This window comes from Callithrix jacchus, chromosome 2, assembly GCF_049354715.1.
Source record: "Callithrix jacchus isolate 240 chromosome 2, calJac240_pri, whole genome shotgun sequence".
Lineage (NCBI taxonomy): Eukaryota > Metazoa > Chordata > Mammalia > Primates > Cebidae > Callithrix > Callithrix jacchus.
Window position 1 is genome coordinate 164,877,536 of NC_133503.1, and position 23,414 is coordinate 164,900,949.

Sequence of the window (23,414 nt, forward strand, 5' to 3'; positions counted from 1 at the left end):
TGCCTCAGCTTTCCAAAGTGCTGGGATTACAGGCATGAGACACCTTGCCCAGCCAATTTTTGTATTTTTAGTAGAGACAGGGTTTCACCATGTTGACCATCCTGATCTGGAACTCTTGACCTCAAGTGATCCACCTGCCTTGGCTGCCCAAAGTGCTGGGATTACAGGCGGGATCCACTGCGCTTGGCCTAAAGTACCATTTTAATAGTCCTGTAAATCAATTTTTTTTAACACTTGATCTAATTGGTTATATTGTCTCAAAGATTACAAGATAGTGTTAAAATTACCTTCTTGTCTGTTTTATCCTTTTTAGAACAGAGAGGATTTACTAGTAACCAATTAGACAATCAGAAGTTTCCTGTGTAGAAAATTTGAAGTTTTCTAAATGGTCTGGAACAAGTGTCCCATAGAAAGAACAAAAAGTAGACCACTGAGACTGTGTCTGCCCCGCGAGCACAGAGCCTTGCCCTTGCTGTTCCATCACCCATCCACACCTGCCGCCAGCTCACCATGGATGATGATATCACTGCACTTGTTGTAGACAACGGCTCCGGCATGTGCAAGGCTGGCTTCGTGGGCAATGATGCTCCCCAGGCCGTCTTCCCCTCCATCGTGGGGTGCCCCAGGCACTAGGGCATGATGGTGGGCATGGGTCAGAAGGACTCCTATGTGGGTGATGAGGCCCAGAGCAAGAGAGGCATCCTGACCCTGAAGTACCCCATCGAGCACAGCATTGTCACCAACTGGGATGACATGGAGAAGATCTGGCACCACACTTTCTACAACGAGCTGCATGTGACTCCTGAGGAGCACCCCGTGCTGCTTATTGAGGTCCCCCTGAACCCCAAGGCCAACCGTGAGAAGATGACCCAGATCATGTTAGAGATCTTCAACACCCCAGCCATGTATGTGGCCATCCAGGCCGTGCTTTCCTTGTACGCATCTGGCCGTACCACTGGCATCGTGATGAACTCCGGTGATGGGGTCATCCACACTGCCCATCTATGAGGGGTATGCCCTCCCTCATGCCATCCTGCGTCTGGACTTGGCTGGCCAGGACCTGACTGACTACCTCATACTCCAAAAACATACCAAATGGTAAAGAGCATCAACTCAATGAAGAATCTGCATTAACTAATGGGCAAAACAGCCAGCTAGCATCAAAATGGCAGGATCAAATTCATACATAACAATATTAATCCTAAATGTAAATGGACTAAATGCACCAATCAAAAGACACAGACTGGCAAATTGGATAAAAAGCCAAAACCTATCCATGTGCTGTATCCAGGAAACCCATCTCACATGCAAGGATACAAAAAGGCTCAAAATAAAGAGATGGAGGAAGATTTACCAAGCAAATGGAGAGCCAAAAAAAAAAAATAGCAGGAGTTGCAATTTCATCTCTGATAAAATTGACTTTAAAGCAACAAAGATCAAAAGAGACAAAGAAGGACATTACATAATGGTAAAAGGATCGATACAACAAGAAGAGCTAACGATCCTAAACATATATGGACCCAATACAGGAGCACCCAGATACATAAGGCAAGTTCTTAATGACTTACAGAGAGACTTATACTCCCACACAATAATAGTGGGAGACTTTAACACTCCACTGTCAATATTAGATCAACCAGACAGAAAATTAACAAGGACATCCAGGACTTGAACCCAGAGCTGGCCCAAGCAAACCTGATAGACATTTACAGAACTCTCCACCCCAAATCCACAGAATATACATTCTTCTCAGCACCACATCACACCTACTCTAAAATTGACCACATAATTGGAAGTAAAGCACTGCTCAGCAAATGCAAAACAACTGTAATCATAACAAACAGTCTCTCAGACCACAGTGCAATCAAGTTAGAACTCAGAATTCAGAAACTAACTCAGAACTGCACAGCTTCATGGACACTGAACAACTGGCTTTTGAATGTTGACTGGATAAAGAATGAAATGAAGGCAGAAATAAAGAAGTTCTTTGAAATCAACGAAAACGAAGACACAACATTACCAGAATCTCTGGGACACATTTAAAGCAGTCTCTAGAGGAATATATATAGCAGTAAGTGCCCACATTAGAAGAGTGGAGAGATCCAAAATTGACACCCTATCGCCAAATTGAAAAAGCTAGAGGAGCAAGATCAAAAAACCCAAAACCTAGCAGAAGACAAGAAATAACTAAGATCAGAGCAGAACTGAAGGAGATAGAGACATGAAAAACTCTTCAAAAAATCAATAAATCCAGGAGCTGGTTTCTCGAAAAGATCAAAAAAATAGACCACTAGCCAGATTAATAAAAAAAAAAGAGAATAACCAAATAGATGCAATAAAAAGCGATAAAGGGGAAATCACCACAGATCCCACAGAAATTCAAACTATCATCAGAGAATATTACAAACAACTCTATGCACATAAACTAGTAAACCTGGAAGAAATGGATGAATTCCTAGACACTTGCATCCTCCCAAGCCTAAACCAGGAAGAAGTCGAAACCATGAATAGACCAATAACAAGATTTGAAGTTGAGGCAGCAATTGAGAGCCTACCACACAAAAAAAGCCCAGGTCCAGATGGGTTCACAGCCGAATTTTACCAGACATACAAAGAGGAACTGTTACCATACCTCCTGAAACTATTCCAAATACTCCAAAAAGAGGGAATCCTTTCCAAATCATTTTATGAGACCAACATCATCCTGATACCAAAACCTGGCAGATACTCAACGAGAAAAGAAAACTTCAGGCCAATATCCATGATGAACATAGACGCAAAAATCTTAAATAAAATACTGGCAAGCCGACTGCAACAGCACATCAAAAAGCTTATCTACCATGATCAAGTAGGATTCATCCCGGGGGTGCAAGGCTGGTTCAACATATGCAAGTCTATAAACGTAATTCCCCACATAAACAGAACCAAAAACAAAAACCACGTGATTATCTCAATTGATGCAGAGAAGGCCTTTGACAAAATTCAACAGCCCTTTATGGTAAAAACCCTCAATAAACTTGGTATTGACGGAACATATCTCAAAATAATAAAAGCTATTTACGACAAACCAACAGCCAATATCATACTGAATAGGCAAAAACTGGAGGCATTTCCTTTGAAATCTGGCACTAGACAAGGATGCCCTCTCTCACCACTCCTATTCAATATAGTACTAGAAGTTCTAGCCAGAGCAATGAGGCAAGAAAAAGAAATAAAGGGTATTCAAATAGGAAAGGAGGAAGCCAAATTGTCTCTATTTGCAGACAACATGATAGTATATCTAGAAGACCCCATCGTCTCAGCCCAAAATCTCCTGAAACTGATAAGCAACTTCAGCAAAGTCTCAGCATACAAAATCAGTGTGCAAAAATAATAAGCATTCCTCTACACCAATAACAGACTTAAAGAGAGCCAAATCAAGAACAAACTGCCATTCATGATTACTACAAAGAGAATAAAATACCTAGGAATACAACTAACAAGGAAGGTAAATGACCTATTCAAGGAGAACTACAAACCACTGCTCAACGAAATAAGAGAGAACACAAACAGATGGAGAAACATTCCATGTTCATGGCTAGGAAGAATCAATATTGTGAAAATGGCCATACTGCCCAAAGTAATTTACAGATTCAATGCTATCTGCATCAAGCTGCCAATGACCTTCTTCACAGAACTGGAAAAAACCACCTTAAACTTCATATGGAACCAGAAGAGAGCCTGCATAGCCAAGTCAATTCTAAGTAAAAAGAACACAGTGGCAGGCATCACACTACTTCAAACTATACTACAAGGCTACAGTATTCAAAACAGCATGGTACTGGTACCAAAACAAAGATATAGACCAATGGAACAGAACAGAGGCATCAGAGGCAGCACAACATATCTACAACCATACAATGTTTGATAATCCTGACAAAAACAAGCAATGTGGAAAGGATTCCCTGTTTAATAAATGGTGTTGGGAAAACTGGCTAGCCATGTGCAGAAAGCAGAAACTGGACCCCTTCCTGACACCTTACACTAAAATTAACTCCAGATGGATTGAAGACTTAAACATAAGACCTAACACCATAAAAACCCTAGAAGAAAATCTGGCAAAACCATTCAGGACATAGGTGTAGGCAAGAACTTCATGACCAAAACACCAAAAGCATTGGCAACAAAAGCCAAAATAAACAAATGGGACCTAGTGAAACTCCACAGCTTCTGCACGGCAAAAGAAACAGTCATTAGAATGAATCGGCAACCAACCGAATGGGAAAAAATTTTTGCAGTTTACCCATCTGACAAAGGGCTGATATCCAGAATTTACAAAGAAGTAAAACAAATTTACAAGAAAAAAAAAACACAATCCCGTTGAAAAGTGGGCAAAGGTTATGAACAGACAGTTTACAAAAGAAGACATACATGAGGCCAACAAACATATGAAAAAATGCTCATCATCACTGGTCATTAGAGAAATGCAAATCAAAACTACATTGTGATACCATCTCACGCCAAGTAGAATGGCGATCATTAAAAAATCTGGAGACAACAGATGCTGGAGAGGATGTGGTGAAATAGGAACACTTTTACACTGTTTGTAGGAGTGTAAATTAGTTCAACCATTGTGGAAGACAGTGTGGTGATTCCTCAAGGACCTAGAAATAGAAATTCCATTTGACCTAGCAATCCCATTACTGGGTATATATCCAAAGGACTATAAATTGTTCTACTGTAAGGACACATGCACACGAATGTTCATTGCAGCACTGTTTACAATAGCAAAGAACTGGAATCAACCCAAATGCCCATCAATGATAGACTGGACAGAGAAAATGTGGCACATATACACTATGGAATATTATGCAGCAATCAAAAAGGATGAGTTCCTGCCCTTTATAGGGACATGGATGAACCTGGAGAACATCATTCTCAGCAAACTGACACAAGAACAGAAAATGAAACACCGCATGTTCTCACGCATAGGCGGGTGTTGAACAATGAGAACACATGGACACAGGGAGGGGAGCAGTACACATTGGGGTCTGTTGGGGGGAATAGGGGAGGGACAGCGAGGGGTGGGGAGTTGGGGAGAGATAGCATGGGGAGAAATGCCAGATGTGAAGGGGAGGAAGGCAGCAAATCACACTGCCACGTGTGTACCTATGCAACTATCTTGCATGTTCTTCACATGTACTCCAAAACCTAAAATGCAATAAAAAAAAAAGAAAGAACAAAAAGTAATCTTTGCATTGCATAGCTGTTATTTACAAACATTGAATGGATGACTGAGCAATGCTGAAATTCATTTTGCTTTGTTGCTATTTTAAGAATAAACCAGGCTCAACAATAAAAAAGACACTTGCCTCCAAAATTAATTTGTTCAAGCCCTAACCCCCATTGTGACTATATTTGGAGAGAGGGCCTTTAAGGGGGTTATTAAAGTTAAATGAAGTCATAAGGGTGGGACCCTAATTCTGTATGACTGATGTCCTTATAAGGAGAGAGAGACATCAGGGATGTGCTCACCTCAAAATAAATGTCTGTTGTTTAAGCCACCCCTCTGTGGTATTTTGTTATGGCAGCCTTAGCTGACTAATGCAGATACGTAACTCATTTAAAAAATCAACAAAAATTTGCATTTAAAAATGTAAAAATGGCCAGGCACCGTGGCTCATGCCTGCAATCCCGGCACTTTGGTAGGCCGAGGTCGGCAGACTGCTTGAGCCTAGGAGTTTGAGACCAGCCATGGCTAACATGGCAAAACCTTGTCTCTCCTAAAAATACAAAATGTAGCTGGGCATGGTAGTGCACGCCTGTAATTCCAGCTAGTCTAGAGGCTGAGGCATGAGAATTTCTTGAACCCGGGAGGTAGAAGTTGGCAGTGAGCTGAGATTGTGCCACTGCACTTCAGTCTGGGTGACCGAGCAAGACTTCGTCTCAAAAAATAAAAAAATAAAAAAAAATAAAAATGGCAGTTTTAAACATTGCAAAATTTAAATTATGCTAATTTTTATTAATAATTATTTGAGTCCTTTATATGTCGGAAGCTAAGCATAACATTCTCTCCTCCACCATCCATACAAATTGAAGGCTTTGAGTAAAGGTGTCATTCTTTACTAAGTGCATTCAAGGCTTTGTACTTTTCTTGCAACATTTCTTTAAAATTATTTCCCAATAAATTTAAAAAATAAGCGCGGTGGTTCATGCTTGTAATCCCAGCACTTTGGGTGGGTGAGGTGGGTGGATCACCTGAAGTTGGGAGCTCGAGACTACCCTGACCAACATGGAAAAACCCCATCTCTACTAAAAACACAAAATTAGCAATGCGTGGTGGCACATGTCTGTAATCCCGGCTACTCGGGAGGCTGAGGCAGGAGAATCACTTGAACCAGGGAGGCGAAGGTTGTGGTGAGCTGAGATTATGCCATTGCACTCTAGCCTGGGCATCAAGAGCAAAACTCTGTCTCAAAATAAATAAACAGAAAAGGATATAGATGGTGACCTGAAAAAACAACAAAAACACCCACAAGTTTTCCCAAATTGAGGATGTACAACTCGGATTGAATGTATATATTTATTATAATCTCCAAAATAATTTCACTTGGTACAACTGCTTCTTAAAACCATATCAATATCAGGCTCAGAATTTAATTACAACAAGCAATTCACAAAAAACACTTTGAGCAACAAAACATGCTTAATATTTCTTTGAGAAAGATCTTTCATATATGTGTACAGTATCACTGGGAGTTACACAACACTGTTACAAGGTGACTGACATACATGAAAGGCTAATGTAACCACATTTGGGAATCCTTTTACATCTCAACATAAAGCTCTTTATGATGCAACTTGCCATCCTTTAAAATTTTAAAGGATATTCTTGGTCATTCCGTAGGAAAATAAAACTACACACACTTTGAGAGAAATAAGCTGCTTAGATTTAAAACATTTATTTTAGACACTTCAATTATGAGTTATTCATTAAAGACTTTAAAAATTTTATGTTATGTTTAGAAAGAAAGTACCAATCAGTGAGGGGAAAAGTTGAAAATATTTGCCAGCATGTTGGGTTCTCCAGAAATTACAGTTTTCTGGACAAATACATATAATATCACTAAATAATTTTCACTATGTATTTTATACATAGCCTGGAAAGAATAATATTTTGGACTGTATTTTTCACATCTTAAATACTATTTTTTCTTTATCTCTTTGATAATACTAAACTCTCTTAAAAATTTGTATCTATTTTATAGATAACAATCTATGAATTTTCAACTTTGACTCGAACTTGTTCGTGAAAATAACATCTGCAACTTCAGCTGGTTATACTGGAAGGAGAGGGATTGCAATAATTTTATTATACCTTGTATTAACAATAAACCTTCTCACAGAGAAGAAAATACTTTAAATACCTTAAATCATATTTACAACAATAAAAATTCACATTTCATGCTTTAGTGAGACACTTAAATCATCCAGAAGGCAGTCCTCATAGTTTATTGGAATAGAGCCTTTCTAATATCTGGGCCTCTGCTGTGTGCCAAATCCGAAGCTCTGGATGCTATGAAAGCAGCCAAACTGCCATCCTCCTATCCAGCAGAAAAACTGAGGATAGATCTTCCCAGGCGTCAAGTTGTGACCACAGTCCCCTGTCATACTGGGGTAGCAACCGATGTGCTGCGGGCCTCAGGACCCAGGTGAATCAACTTGATTGTTTGAAAAGTGCTCAAAAGCCAGGATGTTGTCTAATGTGAGTAGTAGGATGAAGATAGCCCTTCTGAGCACAGCTAAATGTGACATGTATGTGTCTATTGCACAGGATTTTATAAAGGTCCAGAAACAGTACTGTATTTCTTTCCTTACCTATTATATACATTTTTCTGATAAGTTCAGTGTTTCACTGGGAAATGTGACTTGCAGGGAGCTCTCCTTAGGGACAGGCCCAGCCCTGCTGCTCCCACCAACCTTATCCACCAGTAAGACACTCTCTGAGTCCTGACCCTGTGAAGAGTCTGAGGTCTCTGATATTCGCAAAGTCCTCAGTGAGGTGGTATCTTCCTGGGAAAGGCCGATGCCGGGCACACCTGGAAGCAAATTCCTGCCTCCAAGGCCATTTTCACTGAGGTCTGGCAGTGAGAGGTCTGGCAGGAGGGTCTGAGATGTGCTGCTGATCTCCTTCAGCTCCCGGGAGAGGAAGGAGCGAGAGTGGCCTGACATGGCAGAAGATGTCCTTCGACTGTCTGAGCAGTGCTGTCCAGAGTGCTCTCTGCGGGACCCGCCAATGCGGCAGAAGAGGCATTTGATCTTCTCTATTGCTTTACTGAGCACTGTCTTTCTCAGGAGGATATATATCCAGGGGTCCAGGATGGGGTTCACAGAAGCAATTCGGATGGCCTGCAAATCTGGATTTTTACTGACTTCTCGCTCCAAACTTGGCTGATACAACTGGTTGATGAATACTCGCACCTGCATAAGTGAGATTCCCCACATTTAGATTGCATCATTAATCAGTTGGGAAAAACATATAAATGCTACATCTACCTTAGCAACATTAGGAAGCTGCCTTCCTTTCTGGTAATAAATTCCAGGAAAAGAGAAGGCTACATCATAAGCCTCAGGAAAACCAGTCACGGACTAGGCACGGACTAGGCTAGTAATCCTAGTTCTTTGGGAGGCTGAGGCAGGTGGATCACTTGAGGTGAGGAGTTCGAGACCATCCTGTCCAACATGGTGAAACCCCATCTCTATTAAAAATACAAAAATTAGGTAGGTGTGGTGCATGGCCTGTAATCCCAGCTACTCATGAAGCTAAGGCAGGAGAATTGTTTGAACCAGGAGGGAGAGGTTGCAGTGAGCTGAGATGGTGCTACTGCACACTAGCCAGGGTGACAGAGCAAGAATCTGTCTCAAAAAGAAAGAAAAACCAGCCACTTCAAAAATGCAATTACATGTTCTGAGTTAGTATAGCTTTAATATTTTTGTAACTATCTTATGATTATCTTCCCTAGAGCAAAGACAGTATAGAAAAATGCAATGTGAGTGCAGGTAACATATGTATAAAGTGTTCTTGAGAAGCATTTTATTGAGTTCTTTTCTGTGAGTGCTTTTCAGTTTTTGTAATTCTAACGAAGTGACTTCTGTCCAAAGCTACTGATTTCTCTTATCCCAGGTATTTTACATAATTCAAAGGAAACTCACTTTATAAGTCAATTAACCATCTAATCATCGGAACAAGGCTAAGATTCTTTTAGTTTAATCTAGAAAGAATATGGTGAAAACTTTTACAGCAAAAGCAGGATCTCCTGTCATTCAGAATGACCAGATAATAGTTTTTATTTTTTTCTCTATGATTCTTTTCCCTTGTTATAATAATCACGATGGATGAGTGGGAATTTGCCAAATTTAGAAGGAAGGACATAACATTTTAAATAGAGGTAACTCCATGTGCAAAGTCATGGAAGAATGAAATGATATGTCAACATTTGGGAACTTCAAATGATTCAGCGAATGGAGCATGAATTTGTGTAAACTTAAACTATCATTTTATTCCTTAGAGGAAAATGCATTTGTTAAATGTACATGTATATATTTTTCTGAGACAGGGTCTCGCTCTGTTGCCCAGGCTGTAGTGCATTGCCCACTGCAGCCTTGACCTCCCAGGCTCCAGCAATCCTCCTGCCATAGCCTCCTGAGTAGCTGGGACTACAGGTGTGTGCCACCATGCCTGGCTAATTCTTATTATTTTTTGTAGAGATGAGGTCTCTTTATGTTGCCTAGGTTGATCTTGAACTCTTGAGCTCATGCGATCTGCCCACCACAGCCTCCCAAAGTGCTAACATTACAAGAGTCAGCCACTATGCTCCGTGTCAAATTTACTCTTGAAGTATTATTATTTTTTTGCCTAGATATTCCTTCTAATTCTACTAGGATAATTTATATAAAAATCTCATCTGTAATTCACATAGAAATAATAGTAATTCATATAGAAATAAAGATAATTGCCATCTATCTTTAGTGATTATTTAGTAATTACTTCTTGCCTTTAGTAATTATTTTAGGAAGAAATAGAAAAGCAGTTCTCCTCATTGATCCAGCATCGTCCAGGAATAAGTTTAATATAAGCTTAATTTTGCAGATTAATGAAAATGTAATTCTTCGAATACTTTAAACTTCCTTCTTTCATTCAAATTGTTGAACATCTTTCTGAAATATTCCAACCCAAATACTGTTACATCTAGTAAGTGCAAAAGGAAAGCATGCAAGAGAAGAGGTTGAGTCTCACAGTCAAGGAAGATACATAAAAACCATTAAAAGGAGCAAGAAAAACTCACAAAAGCATAGCTGGAGCCATTTAAGTAGGGGCAATATCTCTAACAAGACTTGAGGACACTGCTGCCTTACTATATACAGCGTGACAATGAATGACTCATGGTGTACGATTCACCTAGAATAGGGATCGTTTAGTCGAGGCTGATGTCAGTTCACAATGGAAAAGGTGATTCATTGACCATTTACATGCGTTCCTTTGGCACTTACTAGATGTAACAATACTTGGGTTAGAATATTTCAGAAAGATTTTCAACATTTGAATAAAAGAAGGAAGTTTAAAATATTCAAAAAATACATTTCATTAATCTGCAAAATTACACACATATTAAACGTATTCCTGTTCGATGCTGGATGAATGAGGTAGAACTGCATTTCTGTTTCTTCTTGCACTGGAATTTAGATCTTAATTAGCTACAGGTCTAAGATCCTCTATCACAAGATTTTTGTTCATTTCATTTGTTATTGTTTTGTTGTTATTCAATTGTTTTGTTTTGAGAACTTAAACTCATTGCAAAATCTGACCTAAACTTATTTTGGCAGCTAAAACTGAACTGAACAGACTGCGAAGCCATTTAGTTCACTTTATTCCACTTAGAGTAATATTTCTATGTTCTGGTCCAAGGGTACTATTCCAGTTCTGAAGGGAATGTTACATATTTTGCAGTACATTATTAATTACTTTTCTAAAAGCCAAGAAATTCTGAATTCTGAAACTCATCTTCCCCTAAATATTTTGGATAAGGAATCTTGGAGAATAAAATAGTTGAATGCCTCTAACCAAGATGAAGTTAGTATCTTGATATTTGGAATACAGCTAAATCAAGAATGAAACTAGAATGAACAGCATTATGTGATATCATCTCTTAAAATACTTTTAGAAACTATGCTGGGATAAAAGGCAAAGCATACTTGATTTAAAAAATATCTTTACAAAAACTAATAAAAAAAAAAGTATCTTGCTTTCTTCCTTCCATAAGCTCTCAGGACTTCAGCTATGCCTGGAAACTCAGCAGTTCCTTCAACTCTATAGGCCTTTCTCAGATGAGGTGTTTGTTTCTGAGACCCAGAGGTTTTGAGGAATTTATGATGTCCTCAGTCCTGTTGGTGGCAGAGTCTGGTCTGGACTTTCACGTTGCATTTTCTGAACTACCAATCTGGGTTTCTGTTGAATGATTATTTCCTGACAATGAAATTATTGGTAAAAAGCATGAGGTCTATATTTTACTCACATCACACATTATATTCCCAAGGGTAGAAGAAACGATGGATTTAAATCTGTTAGTATCAAGTCCTGTGTGTTGTCTCTGGAAAAGACCTAGGGCCGGGTTTATGTGAACTTGAGCCTTCAAGCCACCCGGTGGCAGTGTTGCTCCACTTGAGAGTTTCTGGTACTCGCTACCTCCTTAACAAGCACTGTGTATAGCTATCACCGAGATTCACAGAACAGAATTTTGGTTAAGTCTGACCTTGACGTTTCTGAGATTTTTAACACTGGAAATGTTTTATTGCTGGTTGCTTCTCCTACCATTGCCTCAAAGGAAACATGGCAACTACTGAAAGGAAGAAAATTTTCGAACAGTTAAAATGGAATGGAATTTATAGCTATTTAAAGAGGTACAAGTTAGCATTTTATTTTAAAATTTCTGTGGCCTTTTAGAAAAGTCGGAATGTGGTAAAACGATCAATAATAAGTTTTCATAATCAAAGGTGATGAGAAGCAAGGAAAGAATAATTTCTGTGCCTCATCTCATCCACAGCAGCAATGGATTTTTGACTAGTATAGAAGGGAATGAAAGGAGGCTATATTAAAAGTATGCTCTATTTTAGAATTCCATAGGGGAGGAAAAGCTTATAATTAATACAAGCCACTGAACCAGGTCATTCAATGTCTTTTCAATAAAGGGGAGTTCACAGGGTAGCAAAAGTATGAGTTTAAAATGCTAAAGTCCAAATTCAGGAAAAAACATCCTGAAAAGCTGGTCAAATTGAAAAGAATCAATATGAGTTTTACTTTGCAACGTATCTCAATGGAGACTTACTTCAAGTAGGAAAGAAAAAAGACAAAATGAACAAAAACTCCATGCATTTTGCAATGTTTGAAAACATATTGCAACCTCTGCTTCACTTTAAATAGGCTACTTGATTTACTGGTTCGAAGAGGGCAGGGAGAACCCCAATTGAGATGGGAATGTCTGGAGTAGTGCTTTGATGTCATGTGAGGAGGTGAAAGCACTTTTCGGAATTCTTGTCCAACAGGCCCTATATGTTACATGAATAAACAAGTCCAGGCAGTTTTCAGTGTTGGAAGAGTATGTTGCTAACAAAACAGGACCTCTGAGTCAGGATGGAAAAAAAACACTTAACATACTAAGGCCAGGAGCCATGGCTCACTTCTGTAATCCCAGCACTTTGAGAGGTCGAGGCGGGCAGATCACGTGAGGTCGGGAGTTCAAGACCAGCCCGACCAAAATGGAGAACACACGTCTCTACTAAAAATACAAAATTAGCCGGGCATGGTGGTGCATGCCTGTAGTCCCAGCTACTCGGGAGGCTAAGGGTGGGAGAATCACTTGAACCTGGGAGGCAGAGGTTATGGGTGAGCTAAGATCATGCCATTGCACTCCAGCCTGGACAGCAAGGGCGAAACTCCATCTCAAAAAGAAAAGAAAAGAAAAGAAAAGAAAAGAAAAGAAAAGAAAAGAAAAGAAAAGAAAAGAAAAGAAATAACTCATTGAATACAAACCAACACATCTCCTTTCTTTCAAGTTTAAGTCTTTTTTTAAATAGCTGCTGATGTGTACATGTGGTTTGTTGTTAATATTAGCATATCATAGTATTCTAAACTATCTATTTTATTTTATTTTAGACAAGGTCTTACTGTCACCCAGGCTGGAGTGCTGTGGTACAAACATGGCTCACTGCAGCATCAACCTCTTGGGCTCAAGTGATCCACCAGCCTCAACCTTCCAAGTAGCTGGGACCACAGGATCATGTCACCACTCCCAGCTAATTTTTAAAATTATGTTATTCACGCTTTTTTAGGATGATTAGAGATCAGGATTCAGGAGCAGTGGAACATAACTTGGAGAAAATGCAATAAGTTCAGAAGAAGATGTGGTGACAAGAAGGCTGTAAGGAGGCTATATGCTGTGGAGATAAATGCCTGAGCTTTGGAATCAAACAAGCCTCTGTTCAAATCCTGGCTCTGCTCCAGGAGCAGAGTTTGACGTACGTACAAATTACTAAAGTGCTTAGTATAGTGCCGAGCGTATAACACATACATTGACTCTCATTACTTTTTTTAACCCGTATGCGGAAGCTTGCCTGGTGTGGAATATATCAATAATTTGAAAACTGTAGCTTAGAGGTAGCTTTGGGATATGGTTAATAATATGCTATCAAAAACTTGTACTTCCTACTTAATAATCTGTTTGCAGGGAATGTTGAAGAAAAAATGTTGAACTCTTGATTAGACAGATTTATAAATTGACTGTCAAAACAGTAGTGCTTTCCAGTAAGTGACAAGATCTGTACCTGGATTTGAATGTGTGCTACTTGTTCTGTTCCAAGCACATAAAAGGAATTATGTGTGTGTGCTTAGTTATCCTGCTGCCTTGTGAATAGTCCAAAATTGACACAGCTGTTACTAGAAGTTCTTATCACTTTCTTTTTTCAAGTAAAGAATAATGGAAATAGTTCTTGACTGTGTGATGGTATAGGAGAGCCTGGTTCTTGCTCCTTCTAGGCCAGTAACTGGCCATTTGTAGAAGGCAAGTTAAATCTCTACAGGCTTCATAGATCAACTTCTATACTGAATGTTTCTGAAGTTCTTTTTTTTTTTAGCTCTCACTTTGAATATTCTAATAGGAGACTACAAGAATCACTTCAGTGCTGAGAAAAAAAATCTTGTTAGAAGATATTCAATACAAACAAATGGACCAGGTCAGCAAAACATGGTGAAATGAGCATTAGACTAGGACTCACTTACAGCTACCCTGTAAGTTGCAGAATGATATAAATCCTTGATTTGCAGCTGGGGAAACTGAGGTGTAGAAGAGAGAGTGAAAATACTGGTCAGCCCTACTTTCTCCTTAGAGCTTTTCAAGATACAAGTGAAATGCCAGATGTGGAAATAACTTACTTTGATGTTACTCAATAGTCTTCACATTACTGCTACTGGATCTGCAATTTCATGCTATGACTTAAAAGTTGCTTCTAGGCATCACAGTTTTTTAAACTTAGCTAAATTTATTTGAACGAATCCAGTCTTTTGTAGATTCTGTTGTAGTCATACCCACATTTATGGCATTTCTCTTGTATGTATAGATGCGCTTTGTACTCATCTGACATCCTGTCAGTTGTTTTATGACTCCACTTCCAGTTTGCCTACAGTAAACAAAATTATATCTATTTACAAAGTTTTCATCTGTCCTTATAAACTTGTGCTGACCAAAAATGCTGGTGAAAGCTTTATAGAGACAACTAGTTTATAGTAAGGAACCAAATAAACAGTCACAGGAAGTATTTTCCTAAGGACCTAAGTTTTACCTCACCAAGACAGAAGATTAATCAAATTAGCCATTCTGTTCCTAGCTAAGATGAATATTTTTTACTTCAGAGCAAAAAAATAAAAGAAGCAAGTAAGCAATAAATAACAGTCTTGGGTTGCCTGTGTACGGGGGAAAATGCCCTTCCAAACTCTATAATGCAACTGTTTAGCCCTGAGGCAAAATTTGATTATAATCATCATCTTAATATTCATTAGTAACTGCAAAATTAGGCACTAGTAATTCATCTAGCTACAACATTTAACACCAGGACCTTAGGAGGCTGTCTTGCTTGCATATTTCTAAAGGATGCAATCCTTTTTGTTTATCATAAGTGTAGACTCTCACTTCTCCAGCCTCTCCTATATTAAAAAAAACAAACAAACAAACCCTGAGACTGGTTATAAATAGAATGGACAAAATGACAAGAACCACCTACCCACTAAATCTTGTCATGTGTTGTTCCTTGTAGATGATATTTACACCTTCTCTGTTCATTATGACCCAGATCGAAGAATTTGGCAGTTTCAGCACAGTTCCTTATATCCACAACTAATATCTCAACCTTTCTCAAATTTCCATTCCAATCTTAGCTCTATTTATGAAACATGCATATTTTGGATAGCAAATTAAAATTCATTTTTTATACTAAACTCAATGCCACCCCCGCTTTAAGATCCACTGTAGCTCTTTCTTCCCTGGTGTCCAAGAGGCAAAACCTTGGCTGCTTTTCAGTGGCTGCTTGTTTTCCTTATGTATTGTGTCAAGCTTTCCGAAATTCCAAGTAAACTATATTTCCATTGTTAGCCTTTCCAAAGCATTTTAAATGATTCCAACTCTTTGATTTTCCTTAAATGGGATTAGGAAGCACTTGATTTGATAAAATTAGATGCTTCATTAGTTTCTTTGGACCTGAAGATAGACTCAACTGCTTTCAATGTCAGAGAGTTCCGAAGCTTTAATCTTAATTTGTAGTATGAATATGAAAACACGAAAAAAGGAAGTTGTAAAAGTAAGCCAAGGAAGACTGTATTTGCAGAAGGGTTTTTGATTATTTCAGTAATTGCTGAGTTGCTGGGGGTGGTATAATGACCCCATCACTTATCACTGATTTATAATAAAACTGATTCTGAAATTAGATTTTAGCAGCCAAAACTAAAGGCTACAAACTGATGCTACTGCTACTTGTAGGATTCCTTAAGTCTCACAAAGCTATATAAATGCTTGACTAATGGTATTACTTCTTAATTGAGCTAGTTTCAATTTTCAGGTTAAGATTACTTAAAATATTACTACATGTTACTGACATTATACAGTTGGATAGTATTTCTTGTTAGTTAAAATGTGGTTAATCTGCAAACCACAAATGTAGCTCCTATAATTTCTTGACTTTAGATCCTCAAATAATTCAAGGCTTTGTGATAAGGGCCCTGAATCTTAAGGCCAGGTCTACCACCACTTCAGCCCATGAGGTGAATTAAGCCTTGTATGCCTCTCTAGATGTTGGAAGAAAATGATTCATCTGTGGCTGTGCCGAAATCCATAGCTTCACATGCTTACTTCCAACCAAAACACATTCATAAAGTTGCTAACCTTCTAATTCTAATTCGTCAGTCCCTTTAAGTAGATGTTCTGAAAACAACAAGCATTCACTTTGTCATTTACCGTTCTGTAAAACATAAGGCAGAGGCCAAGGAACAGGAGCAGAGTTGTTTCTTCCAAAATCTCACTTTATTCTGTGTTGCCATTACAGACACTAAAATATATTTATGTGGCTCAAGTGTGACTTAACTGTGTAAATTATATTGGGTCCTGGAATGGCTTAAAGGCCCTTATGGCCAATTATATTTACTTCTGTTTATACGAATTGGCAAGAAGCTACTGTATTCTGGCTCTCAGCCACCTCTAAGTTCCTTCCATTTGCAGTCACTTTTATCAGAGATATAATATTTTTACATCAAAGGTCCCTGAACAGTATTAATAAGGAAAAGGAAGGAATAATAGCCCATTACATTTTATTTTCTCTTGTTCCCAATAACCCTACGAAAGAGCAGTTATCTCTTTTTGAGTTGGTAGTTTAGAATTTCCAGGAATGCAGTGTTTTGGGAGATGGAAGAACTCATAACTAGTTGCTTTCAAGAGAAACTCTAGATAAAGTATTGCATTCTTCTGCCCATTTGCTTCTGGTACATTCCATTTTAATAGCAGGTAAAGTAGAGAATGAGGTAGGGTTTGAACCTTTCTGTTTATCATATTTTAAAAGTTAATCCAAAGGTAATTCTTAGAAGATGTTCTAAAAATGAAGTGTGCCAATACTCCAACCCACGCTTTACAAAGGCCAAAATGAGAAATGCCCTAGGAGGAAGACATGATGTAATGACACATGAGCTGGGTCTGGCCTCAGACAGCTCAAGGTCCATTACAAGCTGTGGAGCTGTGGCTTGATGAAACAAGACATTATCTCTAAACCTCGGTTTCTCTGAAATGATACTGTACCTTGCATAGCTGTAGAGAATTCAAATTCTATACCCAATGTATATCACCCTGTCCATAATTAGTCTCCCTGAGAAACCTTGCATTCCTGGCCTAGAGAGAATGAAAGAAACTGAGTCTGGACCCTACCCTGTGTATGAATTATAATTTGTGTGCTCAAAGCTGCTTTCCCAGGGCACACCAAGGTAAAGAGCAGGGAACCTAGCTTGACTGTATATGTTCTGCTGGATTATTTTAAGCAAATCATTCACTCCCTTGGTAAAGTGAGGGAATTTACACTAAAACACCTCTGATATCTCTTCTAGCTTTAAAATTCTACACAATCCACGCAGGGGATGGGGGGGATCCAAAAAACCTTGCATAAATCAAAACACCAAAAACCCCACTTTCCTTGGAAATGGTTTACAAGGAACAGATCATCATCCCCGATGTTTCAGGTTCTACAGTTCACAGTTTACAGTATGGCGGAGTGGGCTGTCACACTACAGCAGGCTCCTCTCCACGTCTAACAGAGGGGGTGGGGGTATTCCTGGAAGACTCAGCCAGTGTCAGGCAGCAAAGGTTAAGGGCTGTCCCGGTGGAGAAAGGAACCCAGGCTTTCGGGAACATAAACTGGGGGGTGTAGGGGCAAAGCACCTGCTATATCTCATTAGGGTTAGGACTTCAAAGAGGGTTGGGCCTGCTCTGAGAAACCGAGTGTGGGAATCCCAGCCCCGACATTCACTGCCAAGGCACAATCCCTTGGCACATTCACTGCCAAGGACTCAGAGGGAAAGCGCGGGATGGGGGGTCGGGGGTGGGGGGAGGCGGAGGAGGGAGGTGGATGCGAGCAAAGGGCCGATGGCGCCCCAGGTCACTCACCACGAGCGGGATGGAGCAGATGAGCACCACCAGGGAAGTGGCGATGAGTAAGATGACCATCTGGATCTCCGCGCCCGCGATACGGCGGAAGCTCCGGCGGCGGCGAAAGTCGCTGAGGCGCGGCAAGACTGGAGAGGCCGCGGGGTGGCCCCGGGAGGCAACCGAGGTCACGGCGGCCGCGGCCCCGTGGTGCTGCTCGGTGCCCAGCGAGGTGCGGCGCATGAACTGGCGGTGCATGCGGAGCAGTGCGCCGCACACCAGCACGTTGCAGAGGACAGTGGCGAGAATGAGGAAGGAGCTGAAGCCCGCGTACATGTAGGAGTAGGCGGCGTGTGCCGTCACATTGGTGGTCCAGTCGATGAAGCACCAGGTGTCTGGGTACTGCAGCCGCGAGCTACCGAGGCCCATGTTGGGCAGCGCGCAGAAGAGCACGTTGGACACATAGACCGCAAAGAGCGTGAGGCCGGCCAACCGCTTGTCCACGTAGTGGCTGTAGAAATAGGCGTGGTTGATGGCCAGGTAGCGCTCGACACTCATGGCGCAGATGATGCTGAGGCCGGACAAGCTGAAGAAGAGCAGAATGAAGGTGCTGTACTCGCACAGCGGCCGGCCGCCGGGCCACTGGCCTTTCATGTACGTGGCGATGGTCACCGGGCTCACCAGCAAAGTGCCCAACAGGTCGGTGACAGCCAGCCCACATACCAGCGTGTAGAAGGTCGTCTCCTTCTGCTCCTTGCGCGACTTGCACAACACTACGATGGCCACCAGGTTGCCCACCACCCCGAAGATGAACATCACCGCCGGGATGGTCACTGGGCTGTTCAGCCGGTCGGGGCTCAAGGAGGCAGACGCATTGACCCCAGGAGTGGACATGATAGTGGCTGGCGATGCGCAGCTTTGGAGTGCAAGGCTGGGTCTGGGGATGGTAGAAGAAAGACAAAGCTACCGTGAGCGGAAATTACCACTTGCAAGGTGTTCGGCCCGCGCCCAAGAAACCGTACACTGTTAAGACAACTCGATCCTACTTTCGGGATTGTAGCCACTTACCAATTGCGGTCACCAGAATCTCCAGGCTCCCGATACGTCCTGCCAGCAACACACTCTTTCGGACATTCATATTTATAAACTGATCTTCCCATTCCTCTTCCTCCCCCAACCCAACTCACTCCACAGCCGAGATGAATAAGACCCATCTCAAGGGAAAATTAGCCCGCTAGTGTTATTCCCGACAGATTCTGAGTCAATGAAATGCTCACTGAAAACAAGTTACAGAAAACAATTTGGAGAGCGCGCTCTTCACTTCTTGACTCTTCGGCGAGCGCCGCATCTCCGCGTTCTCTACGGTTGACCCCAACGCCATCTCACCTGTAGCGGCAGCAGCGGTGGCAGCCTCTCGAGCCCCCAGGGTCAGCCCTCAGATGTTCTGGACCCGCTTCCAACCTGCCTTCACCTCGTCCCCTCAGTCTGGAAATTGCCAAACCTCTGGCTTCTCAGAGCCGGTCTCAGTGGCTGCCGACTTTTGGATACTAAAGTCCCAGTTGCCAGCTTTAAAAAACTTGGGAAACAAGAAGGGCAGCGGGATGGGTCGGTGAAGAATGGTGCTGGATTTTTTGTTCGATATTTATTTTTTCCTTCAAAGAAGAGTCCCAGCTTTGCAGTGCCCGCCGGTCTAGTCCGCCAGAGGACAGGGTTCACGTGAGAGGCCGCGCGCGCAGGTGGAGCGGAATCTTGGTCCCCAGCTCTGGCCGCCCTCGGCCCCAGCCACGGGCAGCACGGGCGGCTACCGGGGTTGGCGGCTGCCACTGATGCCGCTCTTGGCTACCTGGGGGCGGCTCCCGGTCCACTCCGCCCGAGGCTCTGGCCTGGGGCTGTTCATCTTCCTCTCCTGGCGCTGGACTTGGAGCTCCGCTCTCTCGCCTTTCCACCCTCTGTACAAACTTTTCTCCTCCTCCAAGTTTCCCTGGCCGAGGCGGAGACAAACCGCGCGCGGCCCGGGCGCCCATTGGCTGGATTGGAAGGGGGCGGAGCACGTCCTCCCGGGGCACCGCTCGGGTGCGCGGCGAGGGGTGGTGTCCGGGCTGGGGCGGGCTGCTCCCTTGGTTTTCCCGCCCTCGGAGGTGCGGAGTGGGAGCTCTGAGGAGACCCTGGGAAGCCCGGGTGCTTTCCCCGGCGCCAGCAGCCGCTCCTGAACTCGGCTTCCAGTGGGGCCACCACTGAAACCAGCGACTCTTACCCCCTCGCGGCCTGCCGCTCCGAGTGGGCTATTTCTTAACCTTCCTGCCCGCGGGCCTCAACATCTAGGTCCTGGAAGAGAGGGCAGTTGCTTTAGGTGTCTACCTAGGATTGGTCAAGAAAGCAGAAGAAATAGAGTGCCTGTGTGCGCTAGCGCGTGCGCCGCCAGGTTAGACTTGGGTGCGCGCAGCGGACGTGGTGGGTGGATGGGTGGGTGGGTACCGGACTTGGGCGGGGAAATAAAGAATCCATCCTGTCACCATAAAAGGAGTTGGAGTCAGTTGGCAGTGCCTGGGCTGCGGGCTGCGCTTGGTAGGGCACCCCAGGCGGAAAAGAGAGAGAGAAAGAAAGAAGAAGAAGAGGAGAGAGAAAGAGAACGAGAGAGAGAGAGAGAGAGAGGGAGAGAGAGAGAGAGAGAGAGAGAGAGAGAGAGAGAGAGAGAGAGAGAGAGAGAGAGACTGCAGCCTCTCCAGGCGCAGGTGGCGAAAGAGAGAGAGAGAGAGAGAGAGAGAGAGAGAGAAGGAGAGAGAGAGAAGGATAGAGAGAGAGACTGCAGCCTCTCCAGGCGCAGGTGGCGAAAGAGAGAGAGAGAGAGAGAGAGAGAGAGAGAGAGAGAGAGAGAGAGAGAGAGAGAAGGAGAGAGAGAGAGAGAGACTGCAGCCTCTCCAGGCTCAGGTGGCGAAAGAGAGAGAGAGAGAGAGAGAGAGAGAGAGAGAGAGAAGGAGAGAGAGAGAAGGAGAGAGAGAGAGAGACTGCAGCCTCTCCAGGCTCAGGTGGCGGGCTTTGGAGAGAGGTGGAGCCTTGGCGAGGTTGTGAGGAACTTCTCCGCCCGGAAAGGGTAGCCTGAGCTTCATGCCTTGGGCTGTATTATATTCGTTAGACCCCATTCACCATGAATCCTTTGAAAGGCTCGTGGAGGGAGAGAAGGGGGTTTGAAAGTCACTGGAGTAAAGGAATTCTCCAAGCATCCCCTCATCATTAAGTCTTCGAAAAGCTTGTTGGCGCGGCCCTTAGAATTAGTTTGACGCCTGGCGTGGTGGCTGACGCCTGTAATCCAAGCACTTTGGAGGCCAAGGCGGGCGGATCACCTGAGGTCGGGAGTTCAAGACCAGCCTGACCAACATGGTGAAACCCCGTCTTAAAAAAATAAAGAAAGAAAGAATTACAGTTTGACTTCTTATCTAACGGTGAAGTTTTTCTCTGTACTCCTACTCTATTTTCTAACATCAGAACTAAAAACTTAAAAAATTGAAAAACTTCATGGCGTAATTAAAACCCCATCACCATTTTTTTTAAAAGTAAGATTGTGTGGTCCTATTGCACAATTTAAATTTCTGGAAAAACCTCTTCCCATCTACAGTGTACAAGCATTTTAACATATTGTGTCTCCTCACAGGGTAAGTAAATAGCTGGATTCTTTTATATGATAAGCAGGTACCTATTTCTTAAATGTTATTTCATGAATGAACAAACCTCCTAACTGGTTCTTCAGTTAGTTTCAGCAACACATGGGTAATAAGCGAAACTAAGAATTACAGATCGTAAAATATCCAGAATCATATTTACTTGCATAAGGCACTAAATGGATATATTAATATAGAATTTCTCTTTTTTTTACTATTTCTTCAAGAAGATCAGAAGGAAAAAATACATATTTGTTAGCCAATATTAAAAAGACTGATGGTGATTGGTCATTTTCTTACAATCTTCTTTGAGTCAGCACTCTAACCACTTCTGTTGTTTATGCTTCCTTGGTCAGTAACCTCTAGGCCTGTGTCAGCATAGAAAACAAATCAACACTAGAAAAAAGGGAACTGCACACTATTCGCCATTCCTCACTAACCACATTGCTTTGCTGTCACTCATGTCAGTTACTTGTCAGTAAATATATGGAAGGGACGTTGGGAAGTTCCTTATACTCAATTTCTGCTAATATAATTTTTTTTAAATTTTCTTTCCATATGAAGCTCCTAAAAGAGAAAACAATTGGTTGCTATTTATCAATTTAAATATGATAAAGAATATATTAAATATAAAAACGGAGACACTGCTGAGATAATTAGTAACTGTTACAGGTATTAGCATGCCATTGACAAACCAGACTTGTTACCAATTGAGCTATTTTTCTTACTAATCCTTTGAATTTTCTTTCTACTGTAGCTTTAGGAAGAAGGAAAACAACTTAATACTCAATACTAAAAAACTGCAATGAGGTTTATCTGTAGTCTCTTTTGGTGTATGATTCTTAAAAGTTAAATTTAGCTTTCAAAAGTAGAAGTTTAAAGTTTAAGTAACAAATTATTTTATTGTCTTAGTTTGAAAAACTGGGACAGTGGAGTTCAAGTTCCCTCGTACCCTGCCAGGAATTTGCATTGCAAAAGGAAAGGAAGAATTGCCATAATTATGTGGGCAATTCTTGTCATTTTTTTTCGATGAAAAGATTTTTATTCTAAGCACTTTAAAATTTATCCCTTGCAGTTTCTGCCACAATCCCTACTTCTCTATACTGGAAGACCCCAGTTCAGTTCTTTAAAACTGTCATTAAATATTCACTGAAGGTTTGAACTACGCCACCAACTGTCTGATCAGTTTGATCTCTCTGTTCTAGCTAATTATTTGACTACTTTTTTGAGTAAACATATTAAGGTGGGAATCCATTTATAAGCAAACACTGCTTGGGATCTAGTAACCACTTGTACTTTGACAAGGCTGACTTTTCCTTGGATCAAAGGAAATATGGGACAGATAGGACCTGGGCTCAGCCAGCAGAAGTGGGGTGAGAAAGGGGAATATTTCTGGGAGGAAGGCAGCAGGATGAGTCAGATCTGGCCTGGACCCCTTCCTGAGCCCCAGCTGGCAGGATCATAGAGCATTCCTGAAGCACTAATATTCATGTAGCAAAGCCTGTGCAAATTGTGTTTGCGTTCGTCTTTCATGACAGGCCATGCAGAGACTCAA

At 41.7% G+C, this 23,414-nt stretch overlaps 1 protein-coding gene and 1 pseudogene across 1 annotated transcript; one reads left to right on the forward strand and one right to left on the reverse strand.

The window, feature by feature from the left end:
• The first annotated feature begins 365 nt into the window (after nucleotides 1-365).
• Nucleotides 366-1,250, forward strand: LOC144581466 (actin, cytoplasmic 1 pseudogene; annotated as a pseudogene).
• Nucleotides 1,251-6,548: 5,298 nt separating this feature from the next.
• PTGER4 (prostaglandin E receptor 4) lies at nucleotides 6,549-20,156 on the reverse strand. The gene is made up of 3 exons (XM_002745028.6): nucleotides 19,590-20,156; nucleotides 18,225-19,140; nucleotides 6,549-8,460 (listed from the first exon to the last, which is right to left on the reverse strand). The coding sequence occupies exons 2-3, from the start codon at nucleotides 19,095-19,097 to the stop codon at nucleotides 7,861-7,863; spliced, it is 1,473 nt and encodes a 490-aa protein (XP_002745074.1). The 5' UTR covers nucleotides 19,098-19,140; nucleotides 19,590-20,156; the 3' UTR covers nucleotides 6,549-7,860.
• Nucleotides 20,157-23,414: the final 3,258 nt, after the last annotated feature.